The sequence below is a fragment of the Lissotriton vulgaris genome, chromosome 5 (assembly GCF_964263255.1).
Source record: "Lissotriton vulgaris chromosome 5, aLisVul1.2, whole genome shotgun sequence".
NCBI lineage: Eukaryota > Metazoa > Chordata > Amphibia > Caudata > Salamandridae > Lissotriton > Lissotriton vulgaris.
The window spans coordinates 346,845,656-346,864,400 of NC_141693.1; the positions used below are offsets into that span (position 1 = coordinate 346,845,656).

General features: G+C 43.9%; 1 protein-coding gene across 2 annotated transcripts in view; it reads left to right on the top strand.

Annotated features, from left to right (window-relative positions):
- The window catches only part of USP48 (ubiquitin specific peptidase 48), a 776,411-nt gene that overhangs the window by 670,083 nt on the left and 87,583 nt on the right, over positions 1 to 18,745 (top strand). For both annotated transcript variants that reach the window (XM_086921588.1, XM_086921587.1), the window contains exon 23: positions 5,412 to 5,570. In XM_086921588.1, coding sequence (XP_086777714.1) covers positions 5,412 to 5,570 — 159 coding nt within the window. The remainder of the gene's footprint in view (positions 1 to 5,411; positions 5,571 to 18,745) is intronic.

The window sequence follows — 18,745 nt, forward strand, 5'->3', positions numbered from 1 at the left end:
ATATAAGCTAGCCCAGCAACAAAGAAAACAGGGCATCCAAGCTGAAGCCTAGGAGGATCTAAATTAAGCAGCCGATTTGAAAGATACCCGACTCTTCTAGGATATAGTCAACCAACCTTTTTTGTCGGACAACCAAGCTTCTAGCATTGAGTGCCATGTCCCTGAGGCTGACTGGATCGCTCACTTTTCTTCTGTTTTTAGTCCAGATAACAAAGATGGTGAGTGCTAAAATGAAAATATGCCAGATCGCCACCCCATCAATGGTCGATCTTGTAGATTTAGGTGCAGTCAAAAAAGCCATTATGAGTGCTGCAAGTGGAAAAGACCCCAGTCCGGACAGGGTTCCAATTGATCTTTTTAAAAATAACATGGAATTCTGGGCTCCCTTTATCACAAATGTAGTGAGGGTTGCAGTGAAAGGCGACCTTATAGATTCATGGTGCAAAGACATCCTTGTACTCCTCTATAAGAAAGAGGATCGCAACTGCCCTGTCTGTTCTCGCCCAATCTGGGTGATCGATTCCAGAGTAAAGATCCTCAGGAGGGTAATCCTGGGCAAATTAGAAGACTGGGAAGAGGCTAACTCTTTTTTTCTGCCCTGTCCAGTATGGCGTTTGACAAGGTTTAGGGACTGTAGAGCAAACGCTTAACCTAACTCTCATCATAGACAAATATGTCAAAAGGCAGGAGACCTATGGCGTTCATTGACCTCTCCTGTTCTTTTGGCTTTGTAGATCGGAGCATATTATGGGACCTAATGGATTCCCCTCTTGTGGATCTGGTAAAATGCATGCATTGGGATTCCACAATGAGCGTGCGCTTTACACGTAATTGGGACAGTACGGCCCCAATAAAGGTGACTAGAGGGGTAAGACAGGGTTGCATATTGGCGCCTTTTCTTTTTTTTTTTTTTTTTTACATTAATTCCCTATATTCCGCTTTAAAGGGTTTGCAGTGATGTCCCTAGGATTGGATTGCAGGCAGTCCCTGTTCTGCTCTATACAGATGACGCGGTTCTCTTAGGTCTGACCGCAATTGCCCTCCAGAAGCTTCTGAATGAGTTTAACGATTTTATGCTAAGATCAAAACTTAAGGTAAACCAGTCAAATACTTGTATTAAGACATGTGGTCCAAAACACATTAAGTCAAAAACATTTTATATGGGGGGGGGGCAATTGAAAATGCCCCTTTTTAGGTCTCGTGGTGTTAAGCGTGCGAAAGCGCGGTCTCGCCAGAGACCTTTTGTCAGCGACTCAGCTTTCCAGGAGACAGGAGCTGGCCGCGCACATCTTCCAAAAGGCAATCGGAGCGGGCTGCGCGCGGGAGAACGCACTCGCTGTGGCCATCTCCTGCTTCCTGGGAAGCGCAAAAATACACAGGCACACCTCCCCCTGTTTACGCATGCGCCACACACACAAGCGCACATACACGCACACATACAGACCCCCCCCGCCGCCACACACACGAGCGCACCAAGACCCCCCCCCCGCCAATCCCCCCCCCCTACAATTAAGGCCCACTTACCGCCACTCCGGACTTCTGCAGCCTCCCAGTGATGATGACGTTGATGTGTCTGCTAACGTACTCGACGCATGCGCTTTGGAACAAGAGTAGGAGACCGTGGCATTATGACTTTTGCCTGATCTGTGGACGTCTGCCGTGGCCACGCCCCGTTCTCGAGAGCTGCGCATACGCAGTGTCAGTGTACTCTTCCTTGCTCGGGCAGTACTGGTGTCTGCTGTCCCTCGGAGCCGGGGTCCGGGCTCATGTGTCTGCCTCACCGGGGCAGGCATGGAGAAGACGGCCAACGTGCTGCTGCGGGTGCCCGGCCTGGCTCTGCTGGACCTGCTCTACCGCTGGGACGTGCAGAGCTTCCCGGGGTCCCTGCGAGGCCAGCAGCCGCCCCTGCTGCAGGCCAGGGCCGTCTGGGCACTCTACTACCTGGGTGAGGTGCTGTCAGCGGGGGCGAGAGGGTTTATAACCCGGGGAGTGGAGGGCTGGCAGCACTCAGAGACACCACTCAGGGGTACCACCACGTCACTCAGAGACACCACCACATCACTAAGGAACACCATCACATCACTCAGGAACACCACCACATCCTCGGGACACCACCACATCACTCGGGGACACCACCACATCACTCGGGGACACCACCACATCACTCGGGGACACCACCACATCAGCTAACCATTCATAAACAATGTTTATATACCAATTGCAAATTTTTTTAAAAATTGTCATTTACAATGCCAGTAACTCAAACTTTAATGCTGCGAGACCTATTACATTGTAAATGCTTGTTTTTAATTACCTTTGTATTTTGTTGGAGGCAAATAGATTGTGGGACAGGCTATTTGCTCAAAAGGCACAAAAGATGTGTGCAGCAGAAGATGCAATATTCAGATTTGAAAAAACCCAAGGGCACATGCCGGTCCACAAAATGGTCCAACTTTATAAAAGCTGGTGCCTATCTGTGGGCAGTTCTGGAGCCGGAGTCTGGGGCTGTATTGCCTTCCTGAAACTTCAAGTAATCGAGAATAGGTATTTGTGCAGGCTTTTTGGCAATTCCTAAATCCTCCTCAAGCATTAATGCACATCTGGAATTGGGTTTAGGGTTCATGAACGACAGGATCTATATTGCACCTCTTTTATTATGGATAAAGCTGTAGAGCTCCCTGAATGCAAACCTTTTGAGCAAGGTATTGCTAGATTGTTTAAAGTTAGACAATATGACTGCTATCCCATGGTTGGCTTATGTGCAAAACAACTTTCACAGCCTGGGGTACAGTCATCTTTGTGAGTCACTGAAAAGCATAACCCCTGGTCTTAGAATATATAAAATAGAAGTCCAAGGGAGCTATGCAGCTTACAAAGAGGGAATTAGACTAGAAAAATCCTTTGATATGCCTACAGTTACAAGATATATGCAGATATTTACAACATCTGATATGGAGCCTTACCTGAATTGGATAGCAAATCCAGAGTGTCGATTTTATCTCACTAGATTGAGACTAAACGCAATTCATTTCCTTGTGGCTTTCCCACTAGTGGGTTCCTTTCCTCCCATGTTGCCCCTGTGACTGTGTTACTGCCCAATCCACGGCACATTGTATGCTCTTTTGTACTTTATATGACTTTTTTAGATTGCGCTTGATCTATCTGCAAAGCTTCCAATCATGTGATGTTTGCATTGCTGTTATTAGCTATGTCATTGCTGCTATAAAATTGAGAAGAACCTTTTCACTTTAATGAATATTTCTTTTCTGATGCTTTTAAAATGTTATTTATATTTCTGAAGATGTGAATGTTTTACTCTGTGCTTTTATGGTCCTACAGTGACCGAATAAAAATGATTTTGATTATTGATTGAAATGCCTGGTGGCTAATGAAGAAAAAGTCACGCATCGCTTGGTTGACTACAGCCAGCTCATCCTTTCTAGTTTTTATGTTCTCTGTAGACGAGCCTAAGTCCATGGTACTATCCACCGTCACCTGTAGCGAGCGGACTCAAGTCTTTATACTTTGTTTTGTGATCCTGATAAGCTATAACATGCCCAAGGAGGGCGGCCTTGAATGCTTCCCGTACCATTACTTCATCGGCAGTGCCACGATTAATCTTAAAATACTCCTTAATAAAAGATCAAGTGTTTACTAGCCATCTGACATTCGAGAGTAGAGCAAGACTGAGTCGCCATCTGGATAGATCTTTTGGCTGGGCACTTAGCTGAATTTGGATCAAGATTGAGGAGTGAGCAGAAAAAGCATCGACCCAAATATAAGTTTCATGGCACTGAATAGACCTGGTGGTGAAGAAGTAACCTGTGCAGCATGCAAAAGAGAATTGTCGTGAATAACATGAGCTGTGAACGAGTGGGAGTATCGCCTGGGAACAAAAGACTGAGGAAGGTTGTCTTTTAGGTGAGCTTCTTGAAGAAAGATAACTTCCAATTTAAATGTTGGTACCAGCTCATTATGGTGCAGGCTTTTCGCTTATTTAATAGCCCGTAAGCGTTCCATAAAATTTCAACTTTTTGTGTCATGGGATATATCAGTTCTTGTTCAGAATTTGTTTTACATAATCGCTGAGACTTTTTTATTTTGACATCTATTATTGCCATCTAGACAGATACAGGTAATTTGTGCCTCCCTACCAGCCCTATCTGATTAATGAGGTGCCCTGACATTGCAACTACCTACGCTCCCATTAATCGATGACCAAAGGTATGCCTTAGCCATCCTAGGAGAGAACACCCCGGGGGAGGGACAGAGATCATTTGCATTGTCTAGGCCCACTAACTGGGGAAATGGCATAGATATCCAGGTGCAGAAGATGGAAAGGGACAAGTGTAAGGAGAAAATAAAAGGCCATCTCCGTTTCCTGTGAATAGGTTTACTGATATGCCACAAGTACAGCATATAAAGTGTATAAAGAGCGGCTTCATCAAAAAGCATACATAGCTATTTCTCCAGGAGTTCCTAGCATTTTGTGGCCCTCTAGCTTAGGACTTTTTGAAGAACCTTTTGCGCACCTCCTAGGGTAACACATAGGTGAAATTTGCCTTTAAACACATTTTTCAGTTTAGATTTCCAGACTGTTGAGGCCTGTGCTCTAGCAGTTTTGGATTGGTCTATAAGCCATAAGGCTCTGCATCGGCGAGCAGCCTCTGCTGACATACCCAAGAAGACCTAAATTTGTGTCTTATCAGGAAGAAGAAGAAGAATTTCTTTTGAATGGCTCTAGAAAGTATGTTATTTTTGATTCGGTAGTCCACAAAATTGACAATCATCATTCGGGGATACTTGGCATTAGGTATGCAATGAGCTGGAACCCGGTCGGCGTCCATGATGGTAAGATTAGTCGGGGCATTATCAAGAATGTGTTTTTTCAACCAATGTTTCCATAAACTGGAGTGGGCTCTCACAGTCCCCCATTATTTCTGCCCCATCTGGAATTCCCACAAAACGCAGGTTTGATCTTGCGTAGTGTTCAATTTCGTCAATTTAGTTTTGAGAGGCCAGTAGGTTTTTCTGTATGGTGTCAATGTCTCTTTCCCAAAGAAGGAAACGATCCTCAAGGTCAGGTACCCTCTACTCAACTTCCTTAATTGGCCCCGGCACCTGTTACATTATTTCATCAATTTTGTCCAGTTTCTGATGTATCTCCGGTATTACTATCAAGTGTACCCCAACAATGCTAACTCTAACCTACATGTCTAGGGATCATCAATAAGTTATCAAGAAAGAGGTCATGGAACTCCTTTAGAAACAATATTTTTAAAGATTTATGCTGAGAAAAGTAAAGGTTTTAATTTATTTAATAAGAATTTCCTAAGATGCAATGGAGTACCCATTCTCGTGTTTCTATGTTAACTGAATTATTGGGTTTTTTTCTTTTCCAATTTTTCTAGGCCAATGGTGCACCTGGAAAACGGCAAAAGTTGTCCCATCAGGGCTATGCAGTATGTCAAAAGCAAGGCATTCGACGGAGCACGCGACATCGGAAAGTAAGAGGAGAGAAAGCACTTCTGGTCTCTGCTAACCAGACATTAAAGGAGCTGAAAATACAGGTATGAGAATCTTTATCATATGATTAAGAAGAAGCTTTTTATGCTCACATCTCCTGAGCCAATCGTTCTGAAATTTCAACGGAATAGTTTTGGGGCGTTTTTCACAATCTTTAAACTGCAAAGCTTACCTCCTTGTTTCACAATTGTGATTTTCACAAAAAAGAACTGCCCTTAATTCAGATTATGTTTACTACAGGTGTTTGAGTGACTTACCCTTGCTATTTCTTTTATTTGACATAACTCCCAGGCTTGTACCCTACATAGTTTTAGGTCTTACATACTTATTCTAATACGGTATTGGGGTATGTTTAATATCTGTATGCGTTCTCGCTACTCAAACTGCTGCAGCAACCATTGTTCTACTTGTAACCGCCCAATCTTTAAATGATCTTCTATACTGCAATGTTATCATGTACAGTTCCTCTGTACATATGTCTTCAATACAAAGAAGAAAAGCTAGCCCTGGAGTTTGCATTGCAGGTCAATGAAGTATTCAGCAAGAAAACCACATGTAGGGCTACCTAATTTGCAGTCTCATATGTGTGTTGGGCGCTATGTGACTATGGGCAGTGCATTGTTCACCAGTGCACAAGGCAACCTACTTTAGGGGAAGCTGATATTGAATCTTCTTGAGGAGATGCAAGCACTGGTAATGTAATTAATTCCCGGATGTTTCATAGAGGCTTCTACTGTCAGATTGGCTGACCATGCATTTGCCAGTAATGTATACTTGATTTTTGCCAGATTGTAGAAGTTGCGAGCTGGTCTCTAAAGAGACAGGAGCGCGATTTGTGGGTGCTGTCTGCAGGTTATTCATGCTAAGTTATTTTTCCACCTGGGAGGCATGTGATGTTCTTCATGCTTTGTGGGAGTGGCCTTAAATACCCCAGGGTCTTGGCCAGGCAGAGGGTTGAATGGCCAGAGAACTATCATTGTTTGAGCCACTTGTGTGCAGATTTCCCAGGCGTTGTGAGTCTGCAGCCAATTTTGGTAAGGTTCCCAAGAAGTTGGGCAGTTGTAAAACTCAGGCCCCTGGTTTCCTTGAGAAGGTAGTAAGCAGGTCAAACTCACCAAGTCACCACTAAGGATTGCGAACATGTGTAATAAAATTCTGGATACCATGTGGCCTCTTAGTTATCCACTATGGAGAGAAAATGTGATCTGTGCTGTACAATAACTTTCACTTGCCACCCTTTTTATCAGCAGTTACCCAAGACGCATCTCCTCATTTAGGTGAACCCTAGAAGAACTTATAGGGAATTAATCTCTCACCCAATCACGTTGTTGCAGCTCACTATGCTTTTATTGAACCACCGCCTCTTAGTTTTTGGAATAAGCATGTCTGTCAGGGATTTTTGCATGTTATCCAAAAAAGAATATGTCTGCCAATTGTGGGTACTACTGGTAAAAAATTTCAATGCATAGAAAATACGGAATCCAAGAAAACAGGTCTCTAAGACACAACATTTTCTGACTCTTTTTTTTTTGCTTTCAAAATATGAAAGAAGTCTGTCAAATAATTCACAGCATATGCTTCACTAATGTCACCATGTGTGCAACTTTTTTAAATTGAACAATTAAAAGGAAAATGTGGACCTCACATAAGCCTTACATATAGTGCCAAACTGACATTGCCAGTGTCCCTGTAAGCCCTGCAGGGTCAATCAGGGTGTTTGCACTTATATCTCATAAAGAAGGAATCCTGAACACAGTAGTATTTTAGAAGGGCATTTTCTGAGGAGGGGAGCATAGGGGAATAGCTTTTATACCACGTATTTTTACATGTTCTTAGTAGTAACACATTTTCTGATGCAAGTGCCTCCCCTTTTTTTTTAACTGGAGGTGTTAATCTCCACAGCATGTTTTCATAGGGACTAAGCAGGCTCTTTGACAAATGCCCTTTGTGTGGGGTAAGAAATCCTGAAAAGCAGAGCACAATGTCCGAGTCATCTGCCTGCTGGCCTTTCATTCAATAAAAGATGTAAAATAAATATGCTTTCAGGATTTTATTTTTAACTGATTTCAGCTATTAAAAACTCACCTCTGGGGAAATTGGCTTTATCAATTAAAACCTGTTAATTTTGAATGTCCCTTGGGATGTGGTCACATAGAACACTCTAGCTGAAAACTCAGAGGTATTTCATTCCTTCTTCTCCCACTGCCGCTCCTCCTCCTTTCTTCACAGCTTGACCTGCTGTATGTTTTTTGTCTGCACAGTCAGCAACACTCCCGGAAGCACTTACGGGGAGTTGGCAGAGAACCAGCGCCAGGTAGGCAAACCTATGGACTAATTGGTATCACAGAGTATGCATAGTTATTACTCTGATAGAGACTTCTAAGTGTAGACTCCTTACCTTAGAATATTCCCCAGGCATCAGACGGGATCCCAAACTTTTCAAGCAGTGCCACTGGTACGAGCTATTGTTTGGCTCTGCATCGTATGCAACAGATGTGGCAAGTAAGGTGCTATGTAGAAACCACCCAAGTGCACTGACATCCTTTCTTTTCATGTCAGTCAGCACAGATCTGAAAAAGCTACCCTAGTCCTGTTTTGACTGAGGTCGAAGCATTTTTTGAGAATGCTTTCTCCTTGTGTGATTAGGTTTGTCCCCAAGGAAACCAACTAGTTTTAACCCCTTCCATGCTGGTGACGAACCCCAGCCGTCATGCACTACGGTGCTCGTGTGCTGATGACGGCTGGGGTTCGTCATGGCCCGCCCCTGTTCGTTTGTTTACCGCACGGGGGCGGAATCGGGCCAGCAGGGAAGGGGTTAATCTTTGTGGTGCCTGTAACAGAGAGATGTCTGTGGCAGACCCAACCCTGGTTTTTTCGTGGTAGTGGGAGCGCAACTCCAAGGCCTGCTGTGACCACTGCACCATGAATCCAAAGTTGCTGAGTGAACATTCCATGAAGATCCTCGCCGCCCAACGACCCCATGATGGAAGCACGGAAGGTCTTGGGACTGTTTGCATCGCAGTTTCAGATGATCCTCAACACATCCCAAATCATCGGATAAGTCCCACAAACGCAAGAACTCGAAGCATACTACTATTTCTCTGGGCTGGTCTAAGTCACCAGACGAGGTGTGGGAACAAAACCACCATTTGAGGCCTCGCTCCTCCCCAGAGCCTGTGTATGGGCCCGCTCTGCACCTCAAACTTTCCTGAAGCCAGAAGCCAGAGCAACATCCGACCAATTCAAGGAGATCTGGGAGGCCATGCCCCTCCTATTTTGGCTGCCCGCAGCTCTGCACCCCATGAGTGACGGGAGTTGTAGTTTTTTAAGAGACCGTGAACCTAATTCCGTCCTTTGTGTTGGATACTTGCTGGTCGTGACTTAAGCGCGGGAACGGCTTGAGTACGGCCACGAAGGAGGCGTGTTGGGCTTGCAGTATGGACGCGAGCTGATTGAAGACTTGAGGCTTTGGTGTTCGTGATGGGGACCCGTTATGCAAGAGATGATTCCCTGCTATTAGAAAAGCGTGAGAAGTGAGCAGTTGGTCTTTTATTGATCCATTGGATACAGCACATTAAAGGATTTGAGTGGCTATATGAGCCGGGTGGCTGCGGGATTTCTCCTGCTAGCCGTGTTCTGGAGAGTGTTTTCGCTCACTCAAGAGATATTGATACCCATGTCCTCATGAAGCCGAAAGGAACCATTGGCTGAAATGCGACCGCCCCTGCGTCGAATATTTCACAAGTGTCCCATCATTTTGAGTTGTTTTGAAAAAGGATAGCTCCTAGAAAATTATTTGTTTAGAGATGTTACCCCTAAGGCGCAATAGGGACTACCTTAGAGTGTAGGACTCGGAATAAGGAGTGTACATTCTGATAGTTTTTTTCTCAGTAGGAGTATTACTTTTTCTGTGTACTTTCTTTGTATGCTTTATATATGTTGTATATGTTGTATATATGTAGTGTATCATATAAATGAATGTGTTTCAAATGTATTTGTAATGATTGTCTATATCCTGTAGATATGAGGTGTAAACATGTATTTCTGTTTTGATTTAATTGTGCTCTGCCCATCATATGACACGTATATAAGTTTGAATTGTGGAAATTAGTTTTCGTAAAAACAATTGGGAGCATCAGGGTAATTAATTGTACTCTGAAGGTAAATAAATGTTGGTTGGTCCCTCTATACCTTTTTTCTTTGGATATACATCTTCGATGTTTTTGCTCAGGTATAAGAGGGTGATTTGGGCAAAACCTCTAACTTGTATGTACCTGCCCGCCTCTCTGGAGTGCCTTAGGACCCTTTGGGTTTGGAAGGGTCGGGACCCTACTGGATTCCCACCAGCAGGTTCGTCCTGGCGTCTGTTAGGCCCCATCAACCTGGTGTTGGATCAGGAGTGACTCCACCCATGATACCGCAACCTTTCTCTGAGCCCACTCCAGTGTCATCATTCCTGGCACCGTAGAGGCCGCATGCTAGTGCAGCCCAGAGCTGGATCAATGCTGAATCCGGCACCGGACAGTACCATGCACTCCAGGTCGGAGCCTGTGCCATTTACGTTTGATGAGCCTGGCAAAGAAGACAAAATGGGAGGGATTTGAGGACTCTTATTCGTGCAATCATACCCTAATTAAACCAGAGGACAACTGGTATGAGTAACTGGCAGGTGCCAGTCAGTTATACATCTCACTGGACACTGATTTGGTCACTCCTACAAGGTGGCTATGGGAGCCTGTTTTGCAGTGGTGCTGTGGACGCAGCTGAGGTCTTGGACCTTCAGTTGTCTTAGCTGGCAGTCAAGGCAAACGTCTTGCCAGAGGTGCTTCAGCCAGGAGTTATCCCTTCGGAACTTTTCCTCTCATTCAATGAAGTCCTCACTGATGTACTGCTTGGGGCCTGGTTGAAGCCCTGCACATGGAGCTCCTGCCCAAAGGATGACTGCCTGCCATCATCACCCCAACACAGAAGAGCTTGGTGGTCCAAACCTCCACCTTCATGATCAAACCCGGTGCCTTCCATACCACTCCACCGGATAGGGTACCCAAAAGACTAGATACCATTGGCAATAGGGTGCTCTCTTCCACCAGCCCAGCACTGCAGTCGGTGAAGACTGCGTGCATTTTGGGCCGATACACAAACTGTGTGGGATTCGGTTGTTCAGGTGCTGCCTGTTGCCTCAGAGAAGGCCCTAGCCATACTCACCAAGCCATAACAGACGGGCGAGATGCAGCAAAGTTCACCATCAGTAGTGGTCTAGACACAACTGACTGGCTTGGTAGAGCAATTGCATAGTCGGTGACCCTTCGATGCCACACCTGGTTGAGAACCACTGGCTTTTCAGGGGCCGTAGAAGCTTCCCTCATGAACATGTCCTTTAAAGGCTTTCACCTTTTTGGCCAAAAGGCAGACTCCGCGCTCGAGCGCTTTATAGACATCAGAGCTACAGCCAAGTTTTTGGGCCCCTCCATGGTCCCCCGCCAACCTCAGTCTGCCTTTTGCCCCAATCCTCCAACTTTCCTCCCCCAATCCGGGAGCCACAGCCTAAAAACCCTTTTAGTTCGCTCTTATACCAGCCCAGTGGGGGGCAAGATATGCCATCACCTGGCCCACTGGCAGTCCATAACATCGGACTAGTGGGTTCTACAAATCATCCAGAGGGGCTACACCGTCACCTTTCTGGAAACCCCTCTTCCCCCCAACTCCTCCGCAGATGCCTTTCCCTTCCCTAACCAGAACCAGAGCTATTGACTCTCTTTTTGTACCCCTCCCCCAAGTTTCTTTCTCTGACCGAGCAGGGCTCTGCTCTGGACACTGTTAAAGGTTATCTGTCAGCCATCTTGGCTTTTTTGCGTTTGCCAGACCAGCCTTCTCTGGACCTGTTCTGACACTTTTCCTTAACGGACTGAAACACGCATCCCTGCAAGACCATTAATCATGCCCCAATAGGACCTGAAACCTGGTCTTAACATTTCTCATGTGCCTGCCCTTCGAGCTCCTGCACAATTGCCCAATTGGCCTACTCCCCATCCAAACCGCTTTTCTGGTGACCAGGAGAGTCAGCAAACTACAAGCACTTTCTGTGCACTCTCCTTACACAATTTTGTATCCAGACAAACTGGTTCTTGTGACCCTTGCTTCTTTCCTTCTGAAGATTATCATCCTTTTATTTAGACACAAATATCACCTTGCCTACCCTTTTAGTTCTGTCTCATCCTGAAGAAGAGGAGAGACTCCACCATCTGGACCACAAAAAAACATTGTTGTACTACCTTGATCGTACCAAAGAGTTCTGGGTGGACGATCAACTGTTCATTGGATATGTCGGGCGAAGAAGGGAAAGTCTGTGCAGAAACAATCAATCTCACAATGGTTAGTGCTCTGCACTAAAATCTACTTCACATTGGCCAAAAAGCAACCCCCCTGAGGCCTTGCACGCTTATTCCACCAGAGCCAAGGCTGCGACCACTGCGTTAGCTTGCAAAAACCCTGTCCTGGACAGCAATCTAGTCTGTCTTGATGGGCATTCTACCCGTTTGGTCCTGCAGGACTTTTAGGTCTTGTCTGTTTGCAGACCCACCTCCTGGAAGGACACATGGAGCCAAATCACGCCACCTACCAGCACACTGGGGTACTGCTTGAACATTTCCAGATCAAGTCTGACGCATGAGGAATATTCTAAGGTAAGGAATCTGTGGCTAAATAGTCTTTACCAGATAAGGCATTACCAAAGTTAAGTAACTTGTGCCTGTTCAGTCAGTCATGCTTCGCTTTCTGAATCTGGCCTCAAGGAGCCTGTGCCTGTGAACCCTCCTTCAACTCTTCCCCGCCGCACTTCACCTCCCAGCAGACCTATGTAAATAACCATCTACAGCTCACCCTTCCTTCTACACCTTGTTTGCATCCTCTAATTTCACCAGTGGATGAAACACTGAGAATGTTCTTAATTATTTTGATATAAATGTCAATGGTTCCATACTAAAAACTGCATCTGCATCCAAACTTGTAGACAAGTCAGGTCGGAGTGTTTGTGAAATTATTACACCTTAGCAGGTATGGACATTTACTATACTAGTTAATATTTAATTAATTTATTAATTAATTAGGGTACCTTACTAGGGGTGCATTTATCAGCCTTAGGTGCAAACAGGCCGTATAGGAGCACATCCCTTCATGAGTTCAGTGCCTGAAACCTTTTTAGGTCTCAAGAAAAGGAGTCTGCCAACTCAGTTCTCATTCCACATGTGGTCTAATTGTCATATTAAAAAAAGATTTAAAGCCCCTACAGCTTTAACCAATTGTTTGAGTGCCCTGTTGACAGTCAAGGTTAAAGGTCCTTTTCTTATAGCTGTCTAATCTTCTAGGTTGTCGAACTAGCTACAGGATTTTTCATTCAAAGAACCTTTTAGACAGATACATTATGACAGGCTAGTTCTAAGAACACAACCAAAGTACCATCCCCAACTTTTTTCGACTTTCGTTCTTAACAAAATAGTAAGATCTCCATCATTTTTCTCTTTTTTAGGCTTTGGCTGAGTAGTCACTTCACATGTAGTGCACAATCTGAACAGAACTGGATAGTTCATGAAGACCAAACCACTCTAGTTTTAGTGTCCAACAACAGGCTAATTGTGCGTTAAGAATGGAATGTGCACAATAGATGTTCAACTATTGTCGTATTGTGTTATAAATCAGCTTTTGGAAAGACTTCAAATACATTTCTAGCATTTTAAAGGAAAAGACATAGGGATTTTGAGTAATGGTGCATTACAAAGCAGTAGCATCACCTTATTTTTGTAGGTCAAAGTTGCATGGACATTCCTGGATTGATATACCTGTTTGATATAGCTGGGGCAGCTGTGCGCTATAGAAAACTGTTTAACATAACATAACATGAGAATGTGTCCCTATTCCCCGTGTGGGATGTGCTTGAAATTTGAATCCAGCAGATTGGTAAGGGATAAGTTCAGCTGTCACAAAGATCCCACAAGTTAATAACTCCATGCCTTAAAATACTATGCAGACACAGCCTCCCAATAAAGACAAACACTTTTAGGGCCAAAGTGTCCAAATCAGGTTTAATCTGATTGTCACTAACTATAGGGCAAGTGTTAAAGCTCCATCGCTGTACACAAACAACAGATTTAGATTATTATTATTATTATTATGTTTCTTATATAGCGCCAGAATCGACCCCCGAAGGGGTATCTCCGCGCTTGCCTTGGGAACCCATCCTGGCTTTTCCCTGTGAGATAGCCCCTACCGGGCACCCCCAAGGTGAAAGCCAGGCATCCCGCCGCTGGGGGGCTGTTGTGGAGATTAAGCAAGCTTAATGCCCAGAGTTGCGGAGTGTGAACCCAAGATTAGGTCCGGCACCGAAGCAAGAATTATCGAGTCCATGGACATTTGAGCTCAAGACCCTGCCGCGTCGGGAATTGAACCCTGGTCCCGGGTCTGACCTCTGCTTCAGGGTCTGCCTGCTCTAACCAGTGAGCCACACTTCTCCACGATTCATGTGAAGCATAACCCTCAGCAAGCCACACCTTCTAATAAGTCAATCTCTATTTCCAGTCTACATAGAGCAGAAACAACCACCTATTAGAGAATACAATAAACCTTTAAAAGTTGCAGGCGTTTGTTCTGAGTATCATAATTGTAAGCAATGTTGCTTTGCTGTCCATTTTGCCAGGAGCATGTGTTCCAGCCACGTCTGGGTTCTTGTCGTATTTATGAATTCAGATTGAGGAGAGGGGAGTGCTGGGTTATGACCAGACACAGCATACAATTGCCCGTGTGACATTTGCGATAGCTGGAAAACCACAAATACATTTGGTTGAAATAGAACTCCATGTAGAGTGCAAACATACATGTGTGAATTTGTAGTTACCGCATTTGATAGTCTGAATACAGTGAAAATGGATAATAGCGAAGAACATGGCAGGCCATGCCAGCTGGCTTGTTCATAGGGCACCTTCATGTATGGCCTTTACACAATCTGGAATCATTTTTTAAACATACATCCACAATAGCAAAGGCAGAGTTCGGACATATGTTGAATTCGGACATACTTTACTAAGAAATAGCAGTCATTTTATAGATCAGCCATGCATATACATATAGTTATTATCATTAGTCCACTGAGCCAATAAACCAGCTATGCCCCTAACATATGTTAGCTATTGCTGCACTTTTGCTTCCTTCTCCACTTATTTGAGGGGCTCTGGGGTAAAGTCTATGCACAGTGTGCAATTTTAAAGTAGACTTACTCTTCAAAACAAAAGCATTAATTACCTATAGCTGGAGTCTTTTTTTAAAAATTGTTATCCTCATTCGCCTCTGACCCCAGCTAACTGGTGATCCGCAAGTTGCCACTGTTACTCACTTGGAGAGGCAGGTTTTTCTTTGATTTGATTTGGGGTACTGCCCCAGCCCTCTATCGCCCGCCTACCAGTGGCTCACAAGCTTCCTACCTGTTGATGGCCTCTAATTGTTAAGGAAAGGGTAGTCATGCTCTCCCCTAGTTCACAGGGACAAAAAATAGTAGCAGGGCGCCCGCCTTAGCTCACCATAATATAGTACACCTGTGATATCGGCAGAGGCCCGCACCATCTGAGAGCTTCCCAGGAGGCTTAATCATAGGACAAAAAAAGGGAAAAGAAAGGATGGCAAAAGGTAATGTAAAAGCATGAACATAATATCTATATAAACTGACACCCAATTTACCAGGCAATCCCAAATGGCTCCCTTCTTGCTGCTTTTTAATCTGGCCAAATCTATCTTAGACGTTTTAAACAGTGAGGAAGGCCATTCCGAGTGTGCAGGGGGCAAGACCTCAACCCATCTCTTACATATTTCTTGCCTGGCCAGCAGTATAGCAAAAAACAGAAAGCCTCTATTAGGACCAGTTATTTCCTCTTGGATGCCAAAAATGATTAGGCTAAGTGTGATGCATAGTGGGTAGCCTAGGATGGATTTTATAGTAGCCCCCACTTTTTCCCAGTATTTCGAAATTGCAGGGCAAGTACAAAACATATGTGTGTCCGGGGCTCTTTCCATGTTGCATTTGTTACACCTTGCCGATGGGCCACTAGACATCTTAGAAAGTCTTGCCGGGTATAAATAGGCCCTGTGAGTAGTGAAATCATGATTTCTTCTCAGCCATGCTGGTTTCACTGTTGAAAACAGAGTTTCATAAGAGGTCTGCCAGAGCTCAGCCCAATCTAGCGGGAGAATTATGGGAGGAATCAAACACAGAGGTAGTCTAAAATCCCCATCTATGACCTCCTCGATTGCCTAATAGAAAGATGACACCTCCTTTTTTCCCGCTAGCTTTTTTACCAGATGTTCTTCTAGGGCATTTCTCTCACCACACTACACTAAAGATGAGATGAGGTACCTGGGAGTCAAAAGTGTACCGAATATAGATAAAATAGCCGAGGTAAATCTCCTGAACACCCTAAAAGAAAGTAAAAAATGTATGAGATCTTGGGCTCACCTTAGCCTAACTATTTTAGGTAGAGCCAATTTGATTAAAAAGACAATTCTCCCTAAGGCAACATTTGTTTTCAATACCATACCAGTACATTTTGATAAATCAATAATTAACAGATTCCAGCACCAATCAACTCATTTGTCTGGGAGTATAAAGTAACCAGGATTTCCCTGAAGAAACTAAGAAGCAGAAGGAAAAAGGGTGGTCTCGCACTACCAGACATTCAGTATTATGCATGGGCTTTTCTACTGACCCACCCGAGAATGTTGCTGAAATCTCCAGATTTATCAGTTAGAGGGAAGATGTTCAAAGCCATGTTAGATCAGGCTGAAGTTTTGTAGAGTCTTGTGTGACCCACAACAACTTACGGTGAAGTAAAAGGACTGCAAAAAAGTTCTTTTGCATTTATCGACTTGTCACATCTCTAATGTTATAACAGAAAAAACAATCTGCAGATGATGTTGAGGCACTGGACATTGTGGGCATTGAATCATTGAATAAACAATTATGGTATTCCCACTTCTTTTTTTTTTTTTTTCTTTCAAGAAGAACAAATTGTATTTTGCAGTCACTAATGTCATAATAATGCACACCACATGGTCAAATATTAGATTCATGATGCATTAATAATGTTAAAGTATCATGATTTTTACCTTCTGTATGTAATGCATCTTATATTATTACTTATCTTCTGTTGCTACTATTCTTAATGTCAGTTCTGACCACTGAACTGAAGGATACATTGTGAATTAATTTTTTTGCAGGCATTAGGAGGCATCCTTACATATAACTGGTGTAGGAATTTGGGTTATTGGTAGAGGGGGTGGAAGCCCCACTTAGGCAACAACTACAATCCTTGCCATGGTGAACCTCAAAATTCTTTAAATTAGCCTGTGCTAACCCTTTGGTACCGTGGCACAAAGGCAGTCAGGCTTAGCTTAGAGGCAGTATATAAAGTTTGTATGCAGCACACAAATAGTAATAAAGGTAAATCACCACACACGGAAAATCCCAAAATAATTTAGAAATATGGAGTTAATTCTAATGAATAAAATTATATCATAATGACAATAATCCAATCATTAGAACCTGATATATGACATTTTATTGTTTGTAGTGAAATAGTGCTCTACAATACACCACTTGAGGTCATCTGGTCATGCTAGACCATGGAAAGTCACAAGTACAGGCCAACCGAGATGGAGGGCGGGTCGGATACAGGGACCAGGTTAGTCCTGGTGAAAAGTTTCTGGTCAAGCCTCGCTTGAAAGTTAACTTCTAAGTCCAGCCTTTGTGTAGGTCAATTCCTTGTCCTACCCCCACAACTGGGTCTGGAAAGTTCTTCCCCTTCCCAAGGCTCCAAACTGCCTGGGGTTCCAAAAGTCAGGGCAGGCCTGGTGTCAGGTTCCTTTGTCTGTGTGTGCTATAGACAAAGCCCTTTGAATTTTATTTGGGGCTGGGTGCAGCTCCTTGCCAATTATCCTGTCATGGTGGCCCATCCTGTGCACATCTAAGCCCCCTTTGTATTACTGTCTGGAAGCAGTCCACAAACCCCAACAGGAGAGTAGTTTACAGCCATGTGACCCAAGTCACTGGCAGAAGGGCACCAATTGGTTGGGACAAGAAAATTCCAAACTTGGTGAAATTGCCATTTTAAAAATTGTAACTTCAAATCCGACTTTACCATTGAAGAGTATTTTAAATTTCAATTCATAAGTCTTTATTTCGATTTTTAGATCATAAAAGACATTTACAGCAACTAGTCATATTCAAATACTTAGATTTTTTGATTTTAAAATTACCCTCCATTAACAGTTAATAACAACCACTAAACACCGCATCAATTATTGGCCATCCAACAATAATTTAACACATAAATTACATACATATAAGCAAATATTAATTAAATCTGGTTAAAAAACATTATTATATAGTTTTTTTTAAAACCATTTCTGTAGTTAATTTTTTTTTAAACTTTATAAATTCATCATTAAACACATTCTATAATTTCAGGTGAGGTTAACCCATAAAAAGACATTAGGGAAAAAGGAAGTGCCACTAAAATATCACTGTAAGCTCATTTTACGGGACCGGATGAGCCAGATCCAGTGAAGGAACTTAGCCACAGCTATAACCACAGCCTGGGAATTATCAGTTTGAAGGATCCTGACAGACTCACAACCTGTTTTGAGACCTAACTGAACACAAATGGGTTTTATCCAAGATAATCTAGGGACCTTATATTCAGGGCAGGCAAATAAGATGTGCCCAAAGTCTTCCCGCTGGGTGGGGCAAAAGGGGCAGACAAAGCCTTGACCCCCGCGCCACCTCGCAGTGAAGGCATTGAGTACTAGTGTCCCCACCCTGAACTGATGGTATTTCTTCCTGTCCCCCGGGATGGTAATCCAATCCCAGTAACCCTCAAAGGCTGGAGAGTGTTTCAGTCTTAGGAATTCCGCCGTAAATTATGGTTCAATACAACGGCCACATCTTTTTACCTCAAGCATGTTCCAGTACAGGTCTCTAAATGTTTTCCTAGGTGGAAAGGTATTCCCTGTTGGGTCATCCCACAATGGGGATAGGCCCATGGCCGAATATATTGCTTTTAGCTCCCTCAGCCATAATATTTTGTGAGCCCTATCAGCATCTCTAACCTCGAGAAAGGCTTGTGCATACTGGGAGAGTTCCGGGGTAACCCATAATCTCCTCCAGTAGGCAGCTGATCTG